The sequence below is a fragment of the Barbus barbus genome (genome assembly GCF_936440315.1).
Source record: "Barbus barbus genome assembly, chromosome: 8".
Classification (NCBI taxonomy): Eukaryota; Metazoa; Chordata; class Actinopteri; order Cypriniformes; family Cyprinidae; genus Barbus; species Barbus barbus.
Genome location: NC_136736.1, coordinates 32975676 through 33001487, shown reverse-complemented (window position 1 = coordinate 33001487; position 25812 = coordinate 32975676). Strand labels below are relative to the sequence as shown.

The 25812-nt window shown below is 35.5% G+C and overlaps 1 protein-coding gene across 1 annotated transcript in view; it reads right to left on the bottom strand.

Annotated features, from left to right (window-relative positions):
- Positions 1 to 25812, bottom strand: part of LOC306873471 (glypican-5-like) — a 169954-nt gene that overhangs the window by 76902 nt on the left and 67240 nt on the right. Inside the window, exon 6 of the mRNA XM_079422791.1 lies at positions 8620 to 8740. Coding sequence (XP_079278917.1) covers positions 8620 to 8740 — 121 coding nt within the window. The remainder of the gene's footprint in view (positions 1 to 8619; positions 8741 to 25812) is intronic.

Genomic DNA, 25812 nt, shown 5'->3' with positions numbered 1-25812 from the left:
GAGATATATGCACTCATATCCACACAGAAGCACAGCTGACATCTCACACATCATCGTTTGGTCCCTCACGGCGCAGTATGAGCTACAGCCATAGGACAGCAAACACGCTTTAGCATGCATGTTTCTGATGCACATATCTAACAGACATAGAGCTGTCGAGTCTGCTGCAGTGACAAATCACAGATGGTGAGGATCAGGCTGCAATGCCAGCGCAGGTCAACTAGAGGACCTCAGCCTCTGCTCAGCCTACTGGGAAGTCTGAGCTGCAAGATGAGCTCCAAGATGCTAAATTAAGATGCGTTGAAAGATGCAGATCAGACTCAATGCATACAAGCTCTCCAAGGAATGAGCAACTCCTATATGCATGCATGAAGTTTTCCCGTTTCAAAAACGAAAGGGTTTGCGAGAGAGAATAAGAGGCAGAACATGAGAGAAAGCGAGACGCTCTCAGAAAGGAAGCGAGACACAAAGACAGAGAAGCAGACAGGCGAGAAGAAATACAGACAGAGGGGGTATGACTTGCATGGTGATTCACTGCAAAATTCAAAAGTAACAACAAAACTGCTGTGCAAAAATATTTTTAAGGTGAAGCGTGTCATTTCTGCACAATAAAACTGCATAGAAAAAAAAACAATTAATGTTATATCAAACAGGTTTCCAATCAATTCCACCATTATTATGTTGAACATCCTGTTTCACTTTTCAAATTTGTCATATTAAATAAGTTAAATACAAATGCATCCAAGTGAATATTATATTGAAAACATTGATTGATTACATTGAGAAATACAAGTTTTTGGGGGGTTTTTGTATTACAAGTTTTCTGAAATGTTACTTTTAAAAATGCTACATAACTCATTGAACATGCACTAATTTGCATACATTTGGAGAACACAAATATAGAACATATATAAACTTGGAAAAAATACAATTCTGATTTTTATTTATTTTTTTCTCACAATTGCACATTTATATCTTACAATTTGGATATTTATTCTCAAATTGGGAATTTATGTCTTGCCATTCTGAATTTACATCTGACAATTCAGACTTTTTCCCAGAATTGCAGAATTTGAAAAGTCAGAATTTTGAAATAAAAGGTAACAATTACCATTTATTATTATTATTATTATTATATCATATAGCAGAAACAAGCTTCCACACAAATGATATATGAACAAACCCATCTGTAAAAATGTTCTGAATATAGATGGTATAAATATAAAATGGTACTGTGTATGCAAGTGCTACTAAAGAGGAGAAAAATACAGCCTACAAGATATATATTGCAATTGAAATCCACAGATGCAAATAGATAAGGGCAATAAAAGGAATACTTAAAACTATATTTTGCACGTTTCCGTTCCACTTGTCACATTATGAAAAGCAAAATAGCCCTAAATCTCAAAACTGACTTATGAAAGTCACTTTTTAAGTTGCTTTGGATAAAAGTGTCTGCCAAATGACTAAATATAAATGTAAATGTATGAAGAAAAAAAAATAAAACACACACTGTTTTTTTTCTTCCCTGTAGTCTTTTCCTAACAAAGCAATTGCACACTTCACCTGTAAGAAAGAGGCTGGATCTGAAACAAGAAAGTAATTTTTGGACAAAGAAAGCAAAGCATTGGCGCTGAACTGACCTGACCCCTCGTGGACCAGAGCTAAAGCCCTGCATTGCAAGAACATTTTTGAAGGCTTCATGGCTTGAAAAAGAGACCATGGGCTTCTTTTCGTGTCTGCGGGCCGAGCTGAAGGAGAGAAGCTCATTAGCCTGATGCTCTGGGCAAACTGAAGCTGCAGGGTGGCTTTCTGCCGCAGGCAAGTTGTATTGAAAGCTTGTGTCGGCTTTGGGCCGCTCAGTATCCTGGGTAATGGTTAGTCTAGAATATCGACACCATTATCCCACTGCATTCACTCATTGATTCTCTGTGATTCTCCCTGAAGTCTGCCCTGGAGTTTGAAGTTAAAAAAGGTAATATAACGTCTTTATTTATTTATTTTTATCGATACTATAGTAATTTTATGGCCCTTTGGAAATGTACTATGGTAATACCACAAAATTCTTTGAAAAACTCTTGAATATCACAAATAACACAATGCTGTTTTTGACCATGGAACCCTTTAAATAACACAATGCTAAAGTGATTGTAATACTATGGTACTTTAAAATATACCATGCTACTGAAATGGTTTTTACCATGGTATTTTCAAAATACCACGTGGAAGTAGGATGGTATGTTTTAGTAAGTGTTGCCCCCTACCAAAAAAAAAAAAAAGTTAATAAGAGAATAGCAATGGTACAGTAAAGGTATGGTAATACCACACTACTTAAATATTTACCATGGTAATTAAATTCATATACCATAGTATTTATAAAATACCACAACAGTACCATAGTACTTAGTAAGTGCATACTAATACCATGGTACTTTTGATATTTACCATGGTACAGAAATTATTTACTATGAGATGAACAGTATATGTACTACAAACTATGGGATATGTCCAAAATACAATGGTATTGTATCAATGATACCATGGTAGTACCCATGGATCGCGGAACGAATCAAAAGAAGGGGGTCCAGGGGAGGGGGGGCATAACTACATAATACATACATAGTTCATAAACATATGTAATAACATATAACATAATAGGCTATAAACAGTACTAATGGTATTAGTTAGATGTCAGATATGTTAGTCTATGTATTTGTATGCCATGATTCTCCCACGATTCTGAAAATAAACATAAAGACATAGACAGCCAAGCAATGTAGTTTACTTGAGTTTCTGTCTAAATGTTGTATTTAATGTTATAAATGTCTAAAATGTTATAAATGAATCTATTTAAAAAATATGTATCTATTTAAATGAATGAATTAGGCTATGCAAAAATTAATTTGAAAAAAAAAATATATGAAGACTCCAGAGTTTTTGAACAAATCTCTTGAATGATTCAGGCATCAAATACATTTAACAGTCGCTGTTTGCCACCTACTGGCATAATGTAACATAATCGTTTTTTTTTTTTTTTTTGAAGCGTATCATTAGTTCTGAAGGTTAATTACTCGTTTTGATCGCGATTGCTGCAACATCAGAGTCTATATCCGGATTAAAAACTTTCATCCCAATACTTTCATTAGTATTTAATGTTTGCATCACAGAAATGTAGCTTTAGTTATTTTAGTACATCAAGTCAAACTAAATGAAAATGAGAATGCAACACCTAATTTTAACCGTGGTAGGCCACCTTACTCTTCCCACACCAGTAAATATCTGATCTGCTGAAGACGACTCATGCTGCTCTCCTGAATGAGTTTTTCTTTCAGTCAAAGGCACAAATTCTAGCACGAGTCTATAAGTGTCCAATTCAACACAATTTAATTCCTAACACCGATCAAAATGTTCTGCTGACCTGTAATCGGATATCATCGTGTTTAAAAAAGTCATTGCGTCGGCCCCTGATCAGTCCATTTCCACAACAGGAGGAGGTTTCTCTGACTCACTCATCAAGGGCCAAATTGCTCTGGACATCGAGTCCCGCTGGATCTGTCAGAGGACCAGTGGCTTCACGCTGAGATTCCCAGCAAATGTCCTCTCCGTGTTCCAGTTATCATCATCATTAAGAAGTACACTTTGTCGTGTTATCAAGATGCGACAGCCCCCCGGGCCACAAAATGATTGTGACTCCATACAGAAAGACTGAAGACAACCTGCTGCGAGGAGACGTCTGAAGGCCTGCTCTAAAGGTCTCTTTCACTCTCTCTTTCTCCTTGTCCTCCATCAGCACCTCGCTAACATCAAGATATGGTGAGATGGCCTTGATTATGAGAAGAAATATTACAAGAGACTGATGAATTTTCGATCTAACTCCTTAGAGGCGTGCAATTTTTCAGTGTTAAAATACTTTATCTTTATTCCAGTTTAATGCAACGACTTCAAATGAAAAACATTTGTGCATATATATATATATATATATGACAGTCACATATAATCCACATTTTATGTGTTAGAGCAGAATTATGGCTTGTGCGGCCCCTCATACAGAACTATTAAAGGTTAATATACTAAAAAAACAAAAAAAACACACCGCTTTAAAACACATTCGGCTTATTAGTGCAACTATAGAAATCTGACCTGTTTAATTCATGTATGCTGAGAGAAATTAATCACACAGTTTAGAAGATTGTTTATGTTAAAACTGTATAATCCAAATCAATGAAAATGTTATATGCAAATCAAATCCTACATTTAGAGTTATAAGCAATCACTTTTGGGCTGGTGGTTGATAAAAATCCTCCAGAACCTTATAGAGGTCAGATACATGTTTTTGAAATGTACAGTATGAACTTCTGTTCCCAAAAAATTTATGAAAAGCAAAGAAGGTGATGACACCTTGTACGAAATGTTTCTCAAGATCAGAACATGCCGGACTTCTTCTGATAGATCAAGATCTAACTGTATTTTGTCTTGAATCACATCCAGCGGGAAGAGAAGAAACACAATCTATTCCAGCAGGCAGGACAGCAGCATCAGGCCAGTGCAGGATGGCAAAACATCATTGATTTGGCCGGCGGGTGGAACAGGGATAGAATAAACGAGAATGTGTTAAGGCTGAAAATTGATTTTTAAATATGTATTCATTGATTTTCTGGTCTCCAAGTGTTCCACTGTGACGCATTATTTTGCAAAACATAGGGATATAAAAAGAAGCATAAACTAATTTGCCTTTAATTGTATTAATTAAAGCAAAACATTCAAGCGTGAGTCTTTTTACCGGCCTCCAAACTGAGAGTGATGATAAAAATATCAAATCAACACAGACGTTAGTTTGATCAGGGAACGTCAGTACTTTTGGCTGTGAAGGTCAGACGGTGGAGTTTATTCATCCGTACACAGAGGTAGGTAGTAACATTTACTTCAATTTTTGGGGTAACTAATACTTTTTGAGTATATTTAAAAATGTGTACTTTTACTCTTACTCAAGTGCATTTTTAGAGAAAAAAACAGTACTTTTACCTCGTTACTGCATGTGGGCAACGCTCCTCTCATTACTTTATCTAAATGCAATGCAAGTTAAAAATGCTTCAATTTATTCCAAACGCGCCGTCTACTTTTCTCTGGGCAATGAGCGATGCCCATTCGCGAATGATTCATTCTTTTGAGTCAGTTCTGTTCAAGGGCTTGATCAAACCATTTGGCAAACCAGAGAATTGGTTTGTGAATCAGTTTGAATTATTCGTTCAGTTCCCTGCCAGAGTCGTCTGCAGCGGTTCACACTCAAAGTTGTAACAGAAGGTTTAAGAACAGTCAATTGAAAGCAAATAAACCGCTGTCTACGGTTCCACAGGTATAGATAGGCTACATTCGATTACAGTACATGACACCACTATGACATTACCAGTTTAAGCAATTTATACATGAAATAACTCACAAAGTATGAACTGAACACCTGCCAAACCCGCGTTAGCGCTGCGCAGTGGCGCGACCTGTTCCAGGAGGAATGCCTTTTTGCCTACACAATTAATATTGATATTTTCACAATATTCACACTTACAGAAATGTACATTTGTTTACATTTTGCAGAACAGACGGAAGAAGATCTGTCAATGTGCATTTGTTTCGTTATGTTCAGATGTTCTGTAGCGGTCATGTGAGGAGTTTTCAGTCTGTGTCAGAGGTTATATACATATATAATACATAATTAATATACTTTAAAATATAATTTAATTCAGTGATGCAAATCAGAATTTTTATCAGCTGTTACTCCAGTTTTCAGAGTCATATGATCCTTCAGAAATCATTCTAATATATTGATTCATTACCAGTGTTGTTGAAAAAGGTATGTTTTGGTGCTGGTTTAAGCTGGTACTGGTTTCTAAAAGTACTTTTACTTTTACTTGAGTACAGTTTTTGTCTGTACAAAAGTGGAGTATTCCATTTACAGCTTATAAGAAATGATTTAGAATCACACGCTGGAAAACGCAAATGATATTCATCATAGTATTCAAAAGTAAATGCAAATACATTTGCATTTATGCATTCGGCAGATGCTGGTATCCAGCGATTTGCATTGAATTCAAGGTGTATAATTTCTCAGAACATGCATTTTCCAGGATTCAAATTCATGACCTTGGTGTTGCTGACTCTAGCAACGCTACGGTCACGGGTTCAATTCCCAAGGAATGCATGAACTGAACTAATGTACAGCATGCAACGTGGGTCACTTTGAATAAGAGCATCTGCCAAATGCACATGTAAGTATTTGAGATTGACTGCAAAAATGAGTTTACAAAGAAATACTTGGTATTCTTTCGAATTTACTTTGAAAGGAATAGTTCACCCCACGATAGACATGTGTTGAAAATGTACTCACTGTCAGGTCATCCAAGATGTAGATGAGTTTGTTTCTTTATCAGAGAAATTTAGCATTGCATCACTTGCCCACCAATGGAGCCTCTGCAGTGAATGGGTGCCATCAGATTGAGAGTCCAAACATTGAATAAAAACATCAAAATAATCCACACCAGTCCAGTAATTAACATCTTGTGAAGTAAAAGGCGTTAGTACAACGTTGTGTTTGTACAACTTCATCATTAAGACATTCATATATAAATATGAGTGCTCCATTCATAGTAACACTTCCTCCAGTGAAAAAGTCATCTCATCTGAATCAGGAGAGAAATATGCAGAAATCAATTACTGTTTACAAGGCAAAATAGTCCAAAAGAGCTCTAAACAAAAATGTGGGTGGATTTTGATGTGAGAGACAACAGGAGACAGCCTTTTTCATTGAAGAAAGCAATAATATGGATTATGGTATTTTAGCATGAAGCAAATTTGAAGTAAAAACATCTTGATGGATTTGTTTCTTACAAACATGCAGCTTTTGTCTTCACAAGACATTAACTAATGGACTGAAGTGCTGTGGATTATTGTGATGTTTTTATCAGCTGTTTGGACTCTAATTCTGATGGCACCCATTCACTGCAGAGGATCCATTGGTGAGCAAGTGATGCAATGCTACATTTCTCCAAAATTTCTCCAAAATCTGATGAACAAACTAACTCATCTATATCTTGGATGGCCTGAGGGTGAGAACATTTTCATAAAAATTCATTTTTGGGTGAATTATTCCTTTAACTTGAGAGAAAAATGATATGTTTGTCTGAAAAACATATCATGTTTTTCAGACAAACATGATATGTTTCTTACTCATTCAGGTTTAAAACAACTTGCTAGTGAGTAAATGATGGTATAAACATTATGACAGACCTAACAGACAGATGACAGAATTTACATTTTGGATGAATTATTCCTTTAATAAAACAACAAAATACAACAAGAAAAATCACTCACTACTCTTACTGAAAAACTTTAATACAGTTGCTTTAATAGGAATAAATCTATATAGTGTTGTATTTTTTATATTCAATTTCATTGAATACTCTGCTAAATACACCTAATGTACCTGAAAACAAAGCACCGTTTGTTTTATTTGTATATTATGTGTATATGTAATGTGTATCTTTGCTCTTATTTTTGAATAGCAAAGATAAAACAATGACAAAGATTTTTATCTTCACCCACTTTGGCCTAAATATCAACTGTTATTTTTCATAGTTTGTTACCTTGAAAGGCTTTGTCTTTGTAACAGAGAAATTAGTTTGGCTGTACTGCTCAGACAACTTACAAAATAGTAAAACCAACAAAACAAAGAATCGTGATATAAAAAAAATTTAAAAAATTGTGATATGATATTTTTGCCATATCGCCCACCCCTAACTAAAAATAAATAAACTAAAGCTAAAACTAAAACGCAATAAAAATATACACCGAAAAATTTTATTATTTGAATGATTTAAACACAACAAAATGACTAAGACTTTTAATAAAATGAAAGAAATATATAGAAACTTTAATGTGAATGTATTTGGTCTTCGCGGAACAGATCTGATACACTGCTGCTACTGCTGTGGCAGAACAAGTACCGAGACTTGCTATTGCCAATACATCCACAACATGCTGCTGAGAGGAAATAGTGCTGCTGCAAATATAACACACATGAAATAACCCCTATAGCATACATGAATCACCTCGTAGCAGATCTATACAAGTGGAGCTGGGGAAGATGGAGGGTTTCTGAAGTGCGCTGCCAAACTGCTACAGCAAACAAAAGCCAGGTATTTGAATATTGAGCAGTGAGCTCATTGGCTACCGATACAGGAGAAAACCAATCAGCTGTGCCATGTGATAATGATGTCATTAGGTCAGATTGAGTTTGACCTATCGGACTGCGCCAACTAGAGTTTCATGCCAGACCTCTGTATATATACACACATATAATTCTATGATGATATATCCATGACAAACCACCATTTAAAAATATTTTACTTACAGCCTTGAGTCATTCTCAACAGCAAAAAAATGTCTCTATCACATTACTACAACCATACTAACACGGTTTAAACACACAACGCGCATGAGCAGAGCTAATGAGATCTGCTCTGATCTGCTGGCATGAAAACAGAGCAACTCATGAAACAGCACTGCGTGGGACATCAAGGAGCTCGTTGCATTGTTTCATATGACTGTATTTTTCCTGGCCGGGCTCACCTGATTGATGTGCTTCAGTTTATCAATGACTTGACTGATCATCGGGTCGGCCTCCTTCACTTTGACTTCTGGGTTTTCAGCCTGGGCTTTAATGCCGTTGCCAACCACTCGGAGAGTGTAGCTGTAAAGACAAAAAAAGGGTGAAGAATGAGAGACGGTTGTTCGTGGTGAGTGGGTGTCGTTTCTTTGGATTCCTTTCCAATTTTTCAGCGCAAAGGCGACTGAAGCTTTGTTGTTGGCTTGATGAGGAAGGCCTTACATGAACCAACTACATTTATCAGCACCACAAAGAGAGAGGCGTGAAGAATCCCTGAAAAACCCACAAGGGGCTGAAATGGGACGAATAACTCAAGCTACACTAAAAAGCGATAGACTCCAGGCTGAGAGACAGATTGGGGTTTATGTGGGGCAGAATGGATGTGTGCTGTGATGGGCCGCAGATAAGACGCACTAGTGCAGAGAAAGCGCTGCTGACAAATGACATGATATATTACAATTCTTTATGGGTGAATTCGTTTTACACCACTGGTAAAATCAGCCTGTCCTGTTGAGACTCACCTTGAGAAGGACACATAAAAAGTAAAGTCTTCAAACAGTGAGAGAAAATATACGAATTAGTAGGAAAATGAACAGTGGGCTCAGGTAAGTGACTTTATTTACAGGCAATAAAAATGTCTTTATGGAACTGAAAAAGAATGCTTATAAGAAACCGGGCCTGAGCTTTTTAAATAAGCATAGTAAAGCCTATAAATTGAACATTTTTAGTTGTAGTGTCAATTCTGATGAGTATTATTCCGGTTATAAATGACATAATTATAATATGACAAGCCATTTCAAATTAAGAATATTAAATAATATATTTATTGTATTACATGTATTAGCATTATAAAAACAAACTTTACAACAACAACATTAATAATAATAATAATAGCATTATCATTATTGCTATTATTATTATTATAAAATAAAATATTACATTTAAAAACATTATAACATGTAAAACCAAATATGACTGTAAAACCTAAACTTTTTTTATTTTTTTCTTTACATTTATAGTCCCAGTAAACCATAAAAAGAGCTTTATTAGCATATTTATTTCATTATAATTTGAGCACCAACAAAAACGTACCATGGTAATACTATGATATTCCTTAAAATACACATTCCTTGGAGTACCATGTAAATACTACCGTTTATGAATATGATAGAGCACAGTAGCCAGTATCAAAGTACCATGAAACCTGTTAGTACCTGTTTTGTAAGAGAGTCAGGAAATAAAGGACACAAATAAAAACATGCATCTCATGTCACGCTAAGCCTCAAGTCTCATCCTCGCATCACGCATGAGCATGTAGTTTCACCTCGGCGTGTGTCTGAATGGTTGATGTGAGACAAAAGTGCTGAGCGTCTCTCTGCTGCTTTGATTCCAGCTGAAGGCATGAGAGGTGTGTGTTCCCTCGCTCAGCGCCGTCACGTTCCACACACTCATCTGAATACAACTCGAACCGGCGGCAGTGCTCCAGAGAAAGACGCGCACTTCAGTGGAATGCAAATGCTCCAGAAATACAGCGTTAAGTCTCGCTGTGGGTTTTGTGCTCTTGAGGCTTGGAGACAAATTGATTCAGGGGCTCGAATGGAAAAATTCAGGACTGAAATAAAACAACAAAAACGCAATACTGACTTCTCAATCTTTCCTTTGAAAAACCTTCATAAAAATGATGTCAGCTAACAGCTCATTTTTAGCTTAAAATTAGTGATGGAAGGTAAAACGAATACAGTGGTTATGATATTTACAATCACTCAGAACACCTTAGCAACCGCATAGAAACACACTCAAATCACATCACAATTTTATAGCAATGTGATGAAATCTCAGTCAAAAGAACCTGAAAAACAAACACCTCATTCATAAATAAATATGATAGGGTCCTATGTTTTCTGCGATGCGAATGTGGAATGTCACGGAATTTGCCAAATTTGGATGAATGAATCAAAAGGTCATTACACTTAAATGAAAACGTAACATGGACTAGTGTCTATGAATATTAGGCTGCAAAAATACCATTTAAATATGAATCCTGCATGTTCTGCGTGTCTCTGTGTGAATGAATGGCGCTACACAAATACTGAAGTGTGCATGATGCTCACGGTGTTTTTAGCCTCAATATGAAGGACATCAACACATAAACAATCTCTAGAACTGCTCCGAGAGTCACTTTGTGAGCATTTTTCTGTTTATTTTGAGTAAAACTATTGTCATATCATATACGAACAGAAACTTAAAGGTTTTCACAGCAACCCCTTAGAGATGCTTTTGATTACTAATATGTAATGAAACCATTAAAATGGAATCCAGAAAATTAACAGAAAACGGAATTTGGTAAAAAATAATAATAAGATTAAATTAATAAAAAAAAAAAAAAAAATACAACTGAATTTGAGAAAAAAATAAAACGGATTTCAAAGGGCCTTAAACATTTAAATTCTGTTAAACTTTTAATAAGTTCAAAAATGCTGGGTTAAATACAACCCAGTGCTGGGTAAAATATGGACAAACCCAGCAACTGGGCTGTTGGGTTACTACCCTGAAAGATGGGTTAAACATTTAACCCAACCGCTGGGTCAAAATTGCTGGGTTTGTCCATATTTCTCCCAGCACTGGGTTGTATTTAACCCAGCATTTTTTAGAGTGTAATTAAAAAGTTTGATGTTGAAAGTCATGATTTCAATAAGTTTTTTTTTTTTTTTTTTTTTTTTTGCTGAATAAAATTTAATTTGACCATTAAAACAGAGTTAATTAAAGAGCAAATTAAAACTGGAAAAAAATAATTCTGAAAAAAATCTGGAAAAATAAAATGGATTTCATTGGGCCCTACCAAGGTAGTTGTTTGTTAGTTGCAATGAAGAGCCATCAAACTGTTTTGCTGTGCAGATCAAGGACTTTCCTAACCAGACCGAGTTTGATATTTCTCCCTTTGATACAGTAAGACCCTCGTTTAACGGTCGGCTCTGTCTGACTTGATTAATACCGAATTATCAACACACAGGTCACTCGCAAACATGCTGCTAAGCACACTTCAAAAAAAAAAAACTGCCTGATTGCCTGCACGCGCTCTCAAAAGAACAGCGGATGTGTGCGCCGCACTCACTCGCTCCATTTAAAAGCCACATGCCATCCGCTGCTGTGAAAACACTCGGTTTGCAAAAGAGAAAAGAGATCAGAGATTTATCATTTATCTGGTTAGGACTGACAGACAGCATTCTCAGGTTCTTCCAGCAAACTCGCTCCATCACAACGCTCTTCAATCGCTCTTTTGGTACGTGCGGATCCTTCAGCGCCAGAGATGGATAATTTAAAGAAAGTTTTTTTTATTCACGGCCTATGACTGATGGGATAGTGTGGGTGTGCATACATATGAGCAGGATAGTCTTTTTAAAGACATCAATCATAAAACTTTACAAATTTACACTGCAGCGGCACACAACAGCTCATTACGCATTTTACTGCTCGACAAACCACCCACCAAACGATCCGCGTAATGAGAAATGTAACTGCGGCTGGCATAAAGGCATATCACAATCAAAACCACTTCATTTGCCTCAAATAAAACACAAGGTATGTGCTCGTATGGCCAAGACAGACATTGTAGAGTTTTGGAAAACAGTAAATGTACTCATAAAAACATAGGCCTGCATAGGGTTGCAAAAAGGTGGAACATTTCCAGACATTTTTGAAAATTTCCAGGATTTTTGGAAAGTTTCCGGAAATTTACTGGAAATGTTCCACCCCTTTGCAACCCTAGGCCTGCATGAATAAAAACAGCCAATATATGTAAATCTCATAGCTCACATTAATTAAATATCATATTTTTTATTATGTTAAAAATACTATTTTTACAATATATTTTTATTATTATTGTAAAAAAAAAAAAAAAACACACAATGCTAAGGTGTTTTAGATGGTTGCCATGACAAAGCTGATTTGAGCATGATTAAGGTACTCCGTTGTTGTGCTAGACAAAACCCCAAAGACATGGTAAAATCACTGCAATGCAGGGCCTCGAGGGGCTTATTGCTTTAAGAGTGTATTACACAAGAGGTGGTGAGAGAGCCACACAGAAGCTCTATAATTGCAGAATTGTATAAGAGTTCAATCAGCGCTGTGATTCAGGAGGTGGAGGCCTCGCAGAAAGCTGCCGCTCTAGCCGGAGATTCTGCTCCATCTGCAGCCTCTTCTGCTTTCACAGCTGTGCCACTATTATACATTTTGGACACTCCAGATGTGATTTCAAATGTTCTTTTATACAACTGCCACCCTACGATACAAGACAGTGTTGAAATAAGGTCAATCGGGGAAGCTTCACTCCATTTGGACCCTGACTTCTCTCCTCCTTATTCATGCTGAGCTTTTCTCAATTGAGTCTGGGTGCTCTGATGTAGCTGTCACTGCCCGATAACTGGATGTAATCATTTTGTAACATTTTTATAATTGATGCATCTTTTTTATTTAATCTCTCCTATGGTTTGTAGTCTTCATTTTCTCTGCTGTCCTTCAGATTCACGCACTGGATACAGATCTGTGGGGTTTTTACTCTGAAATTGCGGTAGTTATCATAATGACTCAAAGGTACAAGAAAATTGAGAGGCAATTGTGTCCAAATGAGAGGAAATGGTTTTTCATTTGTGGAAACATAATGTCTCTGCACTAAAGAGACTCAAATCATTCGCCATTTGCCTTTTTATATCAGCAACATTTCAGTATAGGTTTGTAATTTATAAAATATAAATGTAGAAAATAAAATAAAATATTTATAATTATTAAAATGTATTAATGTTAACATTTAAAATGTATTAAAGTTAATAAAAAAGTCACAATTTAGTCTTTTCTTCAAAGTATTAAACTAAAACTCAGAAAAGCTAAAATAAATAAATAGAGATGATCATGATGATATTATATATAAATTTTTTTATTAATTTTAGCATTTACAAATGTATGTTGTTTTTTTGTTTTTTTATGAATTTACAGTTTTTTTCTTTCAGCTTTGTAGAAATCATCTAATGTCTCTCCCCATAACAACAGCTGACTCTGACTAGCATAAGCAAGAATCAAATCAGTGTTCACAGCTGAAACAAAGTCATTTCAAAAATCATTACATCTCAACTTTCAGTTTCAATAAGCAATACGCCAACACGTGAATGAAATCTGTCCACTGCGCAGGCCAGCAGGACTAATACACCCAACAAACCACCTGTGAACCACTATCTCTGCTCTCTTTCTCGGGTGTGATTGGAGAGAATGAAGATGAAGGAATAATGATTTCTGCCCGTTTAGGTGTGATTGCAGAATTGAGAGAGAAATCAAGCGAATCACTCCAGCAGCTGTTTCCTCATCATCTGTAACGCCTCGAAAGCCCCCCGGGTCTCCTCAGGAAATACAACAATCTAAATGTATCCGTGCTCTTCGGCGTAAATTCAACGAGACAGCGGTGTTAATTAAAAGAAATAAAGGCTGAGATTGAATGCAATTGCCGTGAAAGGAAATGGGACGGGGTGTTTGAAAGACAGACGTCGCATGCGGCGCACAAATGCTGCAAAACACGTCGCCTCCGTCATGGAGCATGACTGCCACCCCGAAGCTCAATGCCAACATCCAAACAAACATGAATATGATGATTAAATACATAATTACAGCGACTCTTTGGTGCACTGCTCTTTGCATTACAAATAACACTTGCTTTATCTGCATTTTTGCCTTGCTTTTCAGTACAAAAGACTAGATAAATACACTTCAGAAGAAAGACTGTGTAATATAATAGGAATATTTATCATGAATTAAGTTTATTTCTCTAGGCCACATTATTTTTAAGTGCAATTTACTCTCTCTCTCTCTCTTTTATTTTAAGCGTAATCGTCACTAAATTCATTCTCTGAAGTCTTAATATCTTATGAGATTTTTCTTTAGAAGTATATGTATTTTGAAATAAGTTTACAAATTATTTTGGTCTTATTTTTAAGAGTAATCTTCATCAAATTTACAAGAATTGATGCTAATAACAGGAAAAACTATGAGAAAAAAATATATATATTTTTACTCACAAGTATCTTGAAGTTTATTTCTCTTGGCAAATTATTATTATTATTATTTGTTATTTTAAGTGCAATTTTCACCAAATTTACATGAATGTATGCTAAACAAAAAAGCACCTGAACTCTTATTATATATTATATTATAACTCTACATCATGCACAAATGATCTTCCCAAGTATATTTATCTTGAAGATTTCTGAAATCTTAATATCTTACACAATGTTTCTTCGCAGGTATCTTGAATTAAGTTTATTTTGTATTCATTTATTGCAATTATTTTTATTTTATTTTATATGAAGTTTTCACTAATTTTACTTTAATGTATGCTTAAAATAGCAAAAACAACAAGAAAAAACTACTTTAAGATTGATTTATCTGAAGTTTTATGCAATTTTTCTTCATTATTGATCTTGCTTTAATCATTTTTGGTTGTTTGTTGGTTGTGAGAAATAAACAAATAATAATGTTTTTGCAGTACCAGTAGAGCGAGACCTGAAGAAAAGCCATGCAGTCGTCCATTAAACTGCAGCTCCTGCGTTCCAATCAATGAAACCCCCCGAGCCATAAACGCCCATCGATCTGTGCCAGGGGCAAAGTGTGGCATTAGCCAACAGGCGCGGGCATCCAGGGAAGCAAGGCTTTCTGGGCATTCTGTGTTTTTGAAAAGGTCACTATCTATTGTGTGTAATCCTTACTTGGCTCTTTACTCCAGCGACTAAAGGCAACGACGCCTCGGCTGCTGCTTCAACATCGTTACCTGCTGCGAGAACCACAACACAGCTGCAGACAGAGCTGAAGGGAGGATTCTGAATTAAGGTCAACAATAACCATAAAGGTCTTTCCTAATAATATGTGGCTGCTCTGCACTATTTACAAGAGTGAACAGTGGAAAAAGGGCAATGTAATGCAAAAATTAAGGACAATTTGTTAAAGACAACAATTATGCTAATTTATTTTTTATTAATAAATTTAAAGCTATTTTATTATGACTTCAAATGTATCTCATCCAATCAGAATTCAGAATTATCAGTTTATTTTACACTTCTTTTAGATTTTCTTTTAAATATATAATTTAAACATTTGCAGATTTAAATTTTTTATTGTATAATGTATTTGTTTATTTTTAAATGAAACGTATATACTGTATATACTGTATATATATACAGTTGAAGTCAAAAGTTTACATACACCTTGCAGAATCTGCAAAATGTTGATTATTTTACCAAGTAAGGCCGTGTTCACACTTGGCGTCTTTTTCGAAGCTGCCGGCGTCTGTTTTACATTATAATCCTATGGAGTAAACCGTGTTTTCAAAAAAGTCCTGAGCGCTTTTTAAAACGCCACCGCCGGCGTCTTTTTCTGCAGCTCAGAGCGTTTTTTCGAGTTGAAAAAATTTCAACTTTTCTGAAAAAAACGCCCTACGTCAAGCGCCTTTTTGACAGCTGACCAATGACAAGCGAGTAGCGAGATCTGTCGTTTCCATAACAACAAGAAGAAAAATGGAGAAGGTGCCGGTAGATAGACTGCTCGTACTAGTTTCGGAGCACAAGGAGCTGTATGATATGAGCACAAAACTCTATCATAATATTGGTTCCTTCCCCGTATGATGTCGTGCACCCACAAACGTCGTTGTGAATCGACATTTTATTTCCCGTTAACTTCAAAAGCCAACACAAGAGCCAACTTTTTACTCTTTCTTGACATTTCTGCAGTACACAGCGCTAGGCTACTGTTACAGCTGTTGCTATGACAACAAAAGACGCTCTCAGCTGCTATTTGTAACAGACGCTGCCAGCTTCGTTTTTCATTAAAACAACGCTCTTGTCAACTTTTTCTAGTCAAAAAAGACGCCAAGTGTGAACACGGCCTAAGAGGGAAAAAGCCATGCATTAAGAGAATGAAGATGAGTACATTTTTCTTGTTTTGCCTAAATATCATATTTTTTCACATATTTTTAGCACTGCCCTTCAGAAGCTTCAGAAGATAATTACATGTTTTCCAAAGAAGACAAATTGAGTTAAATTGACCTTGATCTTCAAATTCAAAAAGTTTTCACGCCCCGGCTCCTAATGCATGGTTTTTCCTTCTGGAGCATCAGTGAGTGTTTGAATCTTCTGTAATAGTTGCATATGAGTCCCTCAGTTGTCCTCAGTGTGAAAAGATGGATCTCAAAATCATACAGTCATTGTTGGAAAGGGTTCAAATACACAAAAATGCTGGAAAACCAAATAATTTGTGGGAGCTGAAGGATTTTTCTGAAGAACAGCAGACAGTTTAACTGTTCAGGACAAACATGGGACTCATGAACAAATATCACTAAACAAAACGAATCACAGCTGTGGATCATTCAGCTAACAACACAGTATTAAGAATCAAGGGGATGTAAACTTTTGAACGGGGCCATTTTTTAGAAATTCAACTACTATTTTCTCCTGTGGACTACATGTAAACATATTTTATGTGAAATATCTTACTCAGGTCAGTACTAAAACAATAACATGCATTTTGTATGATATATGTGTGTGTGTTTGTGTGTGTGGTGTGTATGTGCAATATAATGTAACTGTGATACAAATTTAATTCCACCATGAATGTGAGACTTATCACTCATTAATTAATATTCATTTCACTTTTTCTTATTTAAGTTTTATTTTTTTAAATGACAATAAAAAGCATAAAATATTTTTGTTTAATTTTTCACCAAAATATAAACGCTTAAAAATAATTAAATAATTATTTATTGTGCAATATATTACACTGATATAAAATTCCACGTTTTATAAATGACATGTTTGCTGAATTATAAAATTCCCTTTTTGCTGAATTTATAGCAAAATATAAACAAACAATACTTACAAATAATTAATTTAAATAGTTTTCATTATGCAATGTATTGTAACTGTGATATAAAATTAATTTCAACATAAATGTGACACTTATCATTTATTAATTATTTTAGTTTGTTTGCTTCCATAGGATTAAATAAGAGAACCTTATAAAATATTATAAAATATTGATTTTTTTAGCCAAATATAAGCAGAAATACTTAATTAAAAATATTTAATATACCCAATAATTAAAATAAACAATAAAAACAGCATGCAATATACTGAAACTGAGATATTGTAACTGTAATATAAAATGAATTCCACTATGATGCAATAATTTTGGTGATAACGTCCACCTCTAACTTCTGTTTTATAACAGAAAACCAATCCTCTGAGGTCATGAACATGCTTAGAAGTAATGCAATAGAAGTGTGTACTTATTTTCACAGTATAGCATATTGCAGTTTACAAGCAGTTGATCCCCCACAAATCACTGGGTCTTAGCGTTTACTTGCGAGAATACAAAGACACAGATATTATCTGATTTCTCTGCTGTTACGTAGCCGTTCAGCTCAGGAAAAACTCTTTTTATTGATGTCGATCTATCAGCGCCGTCTCCTTGGCCATTTCCCAGTACAATTACATGAAGCTGAAATATAGCAGCACAACACAGCCATCAAAAACCCCAAGCTACGGCGAAAAAGCATGTCGATTAATAACCCTCTTAAGAGCTTTGACTGGGTAAAATTATAAAACATCTCCATCATGATATGAAAGCTGCTTTTTCATTACTAAGCCCAGAATATTCAGGTTCCAAGTTCTAGCCTTCATAATTTGCATTGGTGACAAAAGCTGCACAAAAGAAGAATGAATCTGTGACTTGATTAATTCGCTTTCAAAAAGGCAAAGTCAAAATCCAGAGGCCTGAAATTTAATCTACACTACTATAACCCCATGTATCCTCATAAATAACGTTATATTATCTAGAACAGAGATACAGTACATCATGCTTCATTAAAATAGCAATATGCAGGGTTCAAAATTAAGTTAACAAGAGACAAATATGAATAAAAATGGATTTAGTGAGCAAATAAACCATGGCTATGCTATTATATAACTGGTTAAAATCAAAATGCTTTGTGCTGGTGGATTTTTCAGTCATTATTTCTGCACGTTTCATTGTTATGCCAAAAGGTGGCGACAAGTGACCGTCTTTATGAGTGAATCATTGAGTCATTCACTCGCATGATTTGTCCAAAAAACTCATAAATTCAGGAACAAGTGTATGAAACACTGAATAATTAATTCAGGAATAAATCTATATGAGAAAATCACTGAATCGCTCACTTAAAAGACTCAAACAGTTATTCAATCAGCAACAAAGCAAGCGTATATGAGATAATAAAAAAAGTATTAAACAATTACTTCAAAAATACTGATTCATTCAGTAACAAATCTTTATGAGAAAATCAATGAGACATACGCTTAAAGATCTCTTCAAAATCACTGATTCATTCAGGAATTAATCGATGACAAAACAATGAATCGCTCACTCAAACAATTTGTTCAAAACAGTGGTCCATTCAAGCCAAAAACAAGCATATATGAAAGAAATCAATAAATTATATTATCTCAAAAGATTTCTAAAAAAAAAAAAAACATTCATTTATTCATTCATTCAGGAACAAATCTTTATGTGAAAATCAATGAATGAATCACTCACTCAAAAGATTTGTTCAAATTAGTGGTTCATTCAGGAACAAAACAAGCATAAAGGAGAAAATCAGTGAGTACCCTGCAACACATCTGTATCTGTGCATATTCTTTCTTTTTTTTTTTTCTTGTTATGTTTCTGTTTATAATTGTACTACAACCCGAATTTGTTGAAAATGTTGGGACATTTTTTTTTTTTTTTTTTTGAATAATAACTAAAAGACTTTCAAATCACATTAGTCAATATTTTATTCACAATAGAACATAGATAACCACTAAATAAGCTCATTTCAAATTTCAAAAAAGTTGGCACGGGGGCAACAAAGGGCTGAAAAAGCATGAAATTTTGAAAAGAGTCAGCTGGGAGAACATCTAGCAACTAATTAAGTTAATTGACATCAGGTCTGTAACATAAAAGAGATGTCTTAGAGAAGCAGAGTCTCTCAGAAGTAAAGATGGGCAGAGGCTCTCCAATCTGTGAAAGAGTGTGTAAAAAGATTGTGGAATACTTTAAAAACAACTTTCCTCAAAGTCAAATTGCAAAGGCTTTGCAAAGCTCATCATCTACAGTGCATGACATCATCAAAATATTCTGAGAAACTGGAGAAATCTCTGTGCATAAGGGACAAGGACAAAGACCTTTGTTGGATGCCGATGGTCTTCGGGCCCTCAGACGACACTGCATCACTCATCAGCATGATTCTGTCGTTGACATTACTAAATGGGCCCAGGAATACTTCCAGAAACCACTGTCGGTAAACACAATTTGCCGTGCCATCTGCAGATGCCAACTAAAGCTCTATCTTGCAAAAAGGAAGCCATATGTGAACATGGTCCAGAAGCGCTGTCATGTCCTGTGGGCCAAGGCTCATTTAAAATGGACTGTTTCAAAGTGGAAAAGTGTTCTATGGTCAAACGAGTCCAAATTTGACATTCTTGTTGGAAATCACGGACGCAGTGTCCCCCGGGCTACAGAGGAGGGAGACCTTCCAGCGTGTTATCAGCATTCAGTTCAAAAGCCTGCATCTCTGATGGTATGGAGGTGCATAAGTGCATACGGTATGGGCAGCTTGCATGTTTTGGAAGGCTCTATGAATGCTGAAAGGTATATAAAGGATTTAGAGCAACATATGCTCCCCTCCAGATGATGTGTATTTCAGCAGGACAATGCAAAACCACATACTGCAGCTATTACAACGTCATGGCTTCGTAGTAGAAGAGATCGGGTGCTGAATTGGCCTGCCTGCAGTCCAGATCTTTCACCTACAGAGAACATTTGGCCCATCATTAAACGAAAAATACGTCAAAGACAACCGTAAACACTTCAGCAGCTGGAAACCTGTAAATATCAGGCAAGAATGTGACCAAATTGAAACACCAAAACTCCAGAAAGTCATAACCTCGATGCCCAGACGTCTTCAAACTGTTTTGAAAAGAAGAGGAGATACTACACCATGGTAAACATGCCCCCGTCCCAACTATTTTGAGACCTGTAGCAGGCATCAAATTTGAAATGAGCTAATTTTGTGCATAAAATTGTAACATTTCTCAGTTTAAACATTTGTTATGTTCTCTATGTTCTATTGTGAATAAAATATTGGCTCGTACGATTTGAAACTCTTTTAGTTTTCATTTTATTCAAATTTAAAAAACGTCCCAACATTTCCGGAATTCGGGTTGTACCTTGATGTTTTGTACAGTAAAAAAAATAAATAATATATATATATATATATATATATATATATATATATATATATATATTTTTTTTTTTTTTTTTTTTATACAGTTTTTAAAAACATGAGTCATTCACTAAACCAATACATTCCAAAGCACTGATACACCTCAACAAAACTGTTAATCTATGTGTATTTATTGTTCTAAAACCAATTAATTATGTGCTGATTAATACTTTGTTCAATTTCCGAACCGCAATAATGAGCAGAAGTAACAGTGACACTTTCCTTAGCAGACAGCCAGACACTAACACTAATAACACAATCCCCAAACACCACATACATATCAAGTAGAGCAAAAAAACAATACTGTTGTTTTGTTCTGAGAAGTAAACAAACAGCTCGACAACTCCAATAACATTCATCTGACAGAAATCAATGTAAACAGAAGTGATTGTGCTTCTCTGTGCTCCGTTTCTTCCTATCTTTGTCATTTGTGTTGTTTTTCTGACCCTCAATTTGCACTGTCAGAAATGTTTTCTCATTCTGCTCTCGCTGACCCTCGTTCTGTTTCCTGTCTTTCTGAACAGATACTAAACGACTGCTTGCTTTAGGCCTGGCGGGATGTGAACTTTCCTGATCTCTTCTCCAGCTTTTCCAACAGAAGCGGCAAACTGACGAGCAAACAAGACCCTCCACGGCGCGTGCAAGGGTAAAAGGTGACTTACGAGTGCCAATCATCACAATACGGCAGTCTACAGGAACGACAGACAATCTACAAGGTGCCAAAAGCATCCCACGGTGAAGAAACGCCTACTGTTGGAGCGCACACGAGACTCATGCTGTGTGTAATGAGCATTTCGGGTTTCTAGGACGAGTGGATCCTGACTGACGTCACGTTTTAAAGGAAGCTCAATCTAAGGATTGAGCTCAAATAAAATTGTCACGCCACAAGAGCTCTCTCCTGGAAAGCTCTCTCTATGAACCGCTATTAAGCAGATATAAGAGACATCACATCCGGACTCTATCGCTCGGCCCCTCGCGATTCGCCGTAATGTACGCGAGTTATCCGCCAATCTCCGTTTTGATTTTATGCCCCGATCATACATCTTTCCCTGCTCCCAGAATTGCACTCCACGTATTGACTCCAAGTCAATTTTATAGTCCAGTGGTCTCGGGGCCTGTCTGCTGTCCGAATTTATGTTTCCACATGGCAACTCGACGGAGTCATTTTCACGTGGACAATCATGGAAGAGTGCTTCCGTTACCACAGAAACACACTTGAACAAGTGCTCTTCGTTAGACGCCGATAGCAGCCCCCAGATGTCGAGTGGCTTGGCAGGAATGTACTTACTAGGGGTGGGCGATATGGGAAAAATATCATATCACGATTTTTTATAGAAATATCACGATTCACGATTTTTATCCCGATTCTTTGTTAGTTTTACTATTTTGGTTTTACAAGTTGTCTGAGCATTACAGCCAAACTAGAAAGACAAAGATGCATGGCAGATATTTAGGCCAAAGTGGGTGAAGATAAAAAATCTTTGTCATTATTTTATTTTTCTTATTAAAAAATAAGAACAAAGATACACATTACAAATACACATAATATACAAATAAAACAAACAGTGCTTTATTTCCAGGTACAATAGGTGTATTTAGCAGAGCATTCAATGAAATTGAATGAACAAATATAAAAATAAAACACTAGATAGACTGATTCCTAAAGCAACTGTATTAAAGTTTTTCAGTCAAGAATAGTGAGTGATTTTTCTCTTTGTGTTTTGTTGTTTTGTTAACGTTAAATGAATAGTTCCCCCACAAATTAATATTCTGTCATCTGTCTGTCAATTCTGTCATAATGTTTTATTTTTATATCATCATTTACTCAAAAGTTGTTTTAAACCGGAATGAGTTTCTTTCTTCTGCTGAACATTTATAAATGCCATTTTGAAGAAGGTGGAAAACCAAACAGTTGCTGGTCCTCAGTGACTTCCATAGGATTTTTCTTTCCTGCTATCAAAGTCAATGTGGACCAGCAACTGTTTGGTTTTCCACTGAGTAAATAATGACAGAAATTCAATTTTAGGGTGAACTATCCCTTTAATGACAGTCGACAGCATGTTTAGTGTCCTGTCCCTTTAAGAGCTGCACGCATCTAATATACAGGCACGCATCCGTTTCTCTCTTAACTATTTACTTTCATTTTAGAGATAACCAACTCAGTCTGTATGTAAACCTTGTGTGTTTTGACAGTATTAGCGCAAAATATAACTTAGTTGAGTAATCAGGTGCTGTTAGACAGGCGTTTTAGTGCGCGTGCTTCAGGTGTATGCGCTCAGAACAAGCGCACGTCAGACCAGCGCGCGAATTAAACATTTAACCAGCAAGGCTTGTATGCAAATAATGTACTTTTGCGATCGCGAATAAGTGCAGTGTCCTGTCTGAGTAACTCTACTGCTGTATGTCGTGTTGTACAGTATATAGAGACGGCGGCGCCAGAACTGTATTTGACAATGTGCGCGGTAGCGCGATACTACGATATTTCTTCAAAAGCAGATCGTGGAGACATTTTTATCGTCCACGATCAAAAATCGTCATATCGCACACCCCTAGTACTTACTATTTACTTATGCATTGAATTTGTGACGCAACAATGTTTATTCAAAACAGCAAGCTGGGAGATTTCTGGACCCGGATAAACATCTTCATGGCATTCTTAGGATCTTATTTGATTCTTGCTTGGTGAACAATTTTTCAAAGACAGCATCTGCGGTAGTGTTGATTAGCACAAGAGAAATGTACACTCATCCCTGATCCTTTTTCTTTCTTTCTTAAAATAAAATAAAATTTACTTTCACGTCTGCTTTTGAAACTGGGTTTGGCTGTATCTGAATATTGCTCTTTTATGCTCACCAATGCTGCATTTATTTGCTCAGCAATAGAGTAAAAATGCAATATTGTGAAATATCATTACAAATTAAAATAACTGTGTTCTATATGAATATATTTTAAAATGTTTTTTTTTTTTCCTGTGATACAAAGCTGAATTTTCAGAATCATTACTCCAGTCTTCAGTGTCATATGATCCTTCAGAAAACATTCTAATATGCTGTTTTGATGCTCAAGAAACTGTATTTATTTATTTATTTTTTTAATGCAGACTGCATTCTTATGTTTCATGTCATAAAAAACAGTCTAAAGTAGTTTTCTGTTTACTTCTGTATGGTCTCATTCAGTCATGCAGCCGCAGATGGCCTTGGGCGCTCATGTTCAATCTCTGATATGATTCAAGGGCTGCCTTGTCTTCATTTAAGATGCTTCAATATCATCTGAGGGTCCCTCAGCGGTGGCCTGTCTCTCTGGAAGAGGACACTCCGTCTCTGACCCCTTCAGGCTTTCAGACCTGTAGCAGCGCCAGACTGTCAATGAAACTGGGAATCCACAGTAAATCCAAACACTTCCTAGTCCAACTAACATCCGCATGTTTCCCCGAGGACTGCAGCTACCGGTGTGAGACGGTGTGAGACAGAAAATAAGGTGGAAAATGAAATTTGTTATTACTTTTCTAAGCAATCAGACTTACAATTTTGGACCAGCAGGTGATAAAACAAGCTAAAAAATATGTTAGACTTCATTTAAGGAGAGACCTGAGCTATATCTGGATTTGAGACTTGACTATTTTGATTCAGATATGTAAGAAACCACATAGCAACCACACAGAACACCCTAGTAACCACCCACAACACTGTAGCAACTGAGTTTTGCATGGGATATGTAACCAGATTTTGATGGTTTGTGTGTGTGTGTGTGTGTGTGTGTGTGTGCTGCCTTAAATTAATTCTAAAGTTATTATAAAAAAAAATATAAATGTAAAATATATATATATATATATATATATATATATATATATATATATATATATATTATTAATTTTTTTTTTTTTTTTTTTTTTAAGTCAACCATCTGAAATAATATAAGCTAAAATTGGAATAGCAAAATTACTAAAACTGATAAATAAAAAAATATATACTTAAAAATAAATAGATCAAATAATTAAATAATAAATAAAAAACAGATTCATAAATATTAAGACTTAAATAAAAAAAATTTAAAATATAAAAATAAAAAATAATAAAAAAATAATATAATATTAGATAAATAATACTAAACTAAATGCTTATAAAAACAAAATTATATCATCATATAAAATATGTTTTGATTATTTTACTATTATGTTATTTTAACAATAATACACTTTTTGTAATAAAAATTGCTGCAATAATCATTTCCAAACATCATAATAAAAAATAAAATAATAACAACAACAATTATTATTATTATTAATTTAGATATTTGTAATGCCTCAATAAATTATGAATTAAAACCATCTTATTGGTGAGATCTGTTATAATAACCAACATTCAGCTTGTGACAAAACCAGTTAAGACCATCTTAGAGCTGGACCAAACTACTCTATCCTGTATTTCGTAACTAAGAGGGATGATCAGATGTCAAAAAAGCTCAGCAAAGGTCGATGCGATTTATTATTCTACACCAAACATCAATACCGCACAAGGAATTGAGACAACATCTCCGGATCTCCGGCTAGTGTCCGCAATTATTTCCTCATTGATACGAATCATAGAGCTGCTGGTCTCTACACATCTGCATTCTGTTGATCCAATTTATTGAGCTGGGCTGAGAAGACAACGTCTCAAACAAGGAATCACAGTGGATCGCTCTACTCCACTTTATCTACTTCAGTTAAATTACTTCGGCATCGGAGAGGAATGACAAAAACAGGGAGGAAAAATGAGCAAGAGAAAGAATGAGAAAAATGTTTGGTTTCGGGAAACAGTATGGCGTCATCCCAATATAAGGTTAT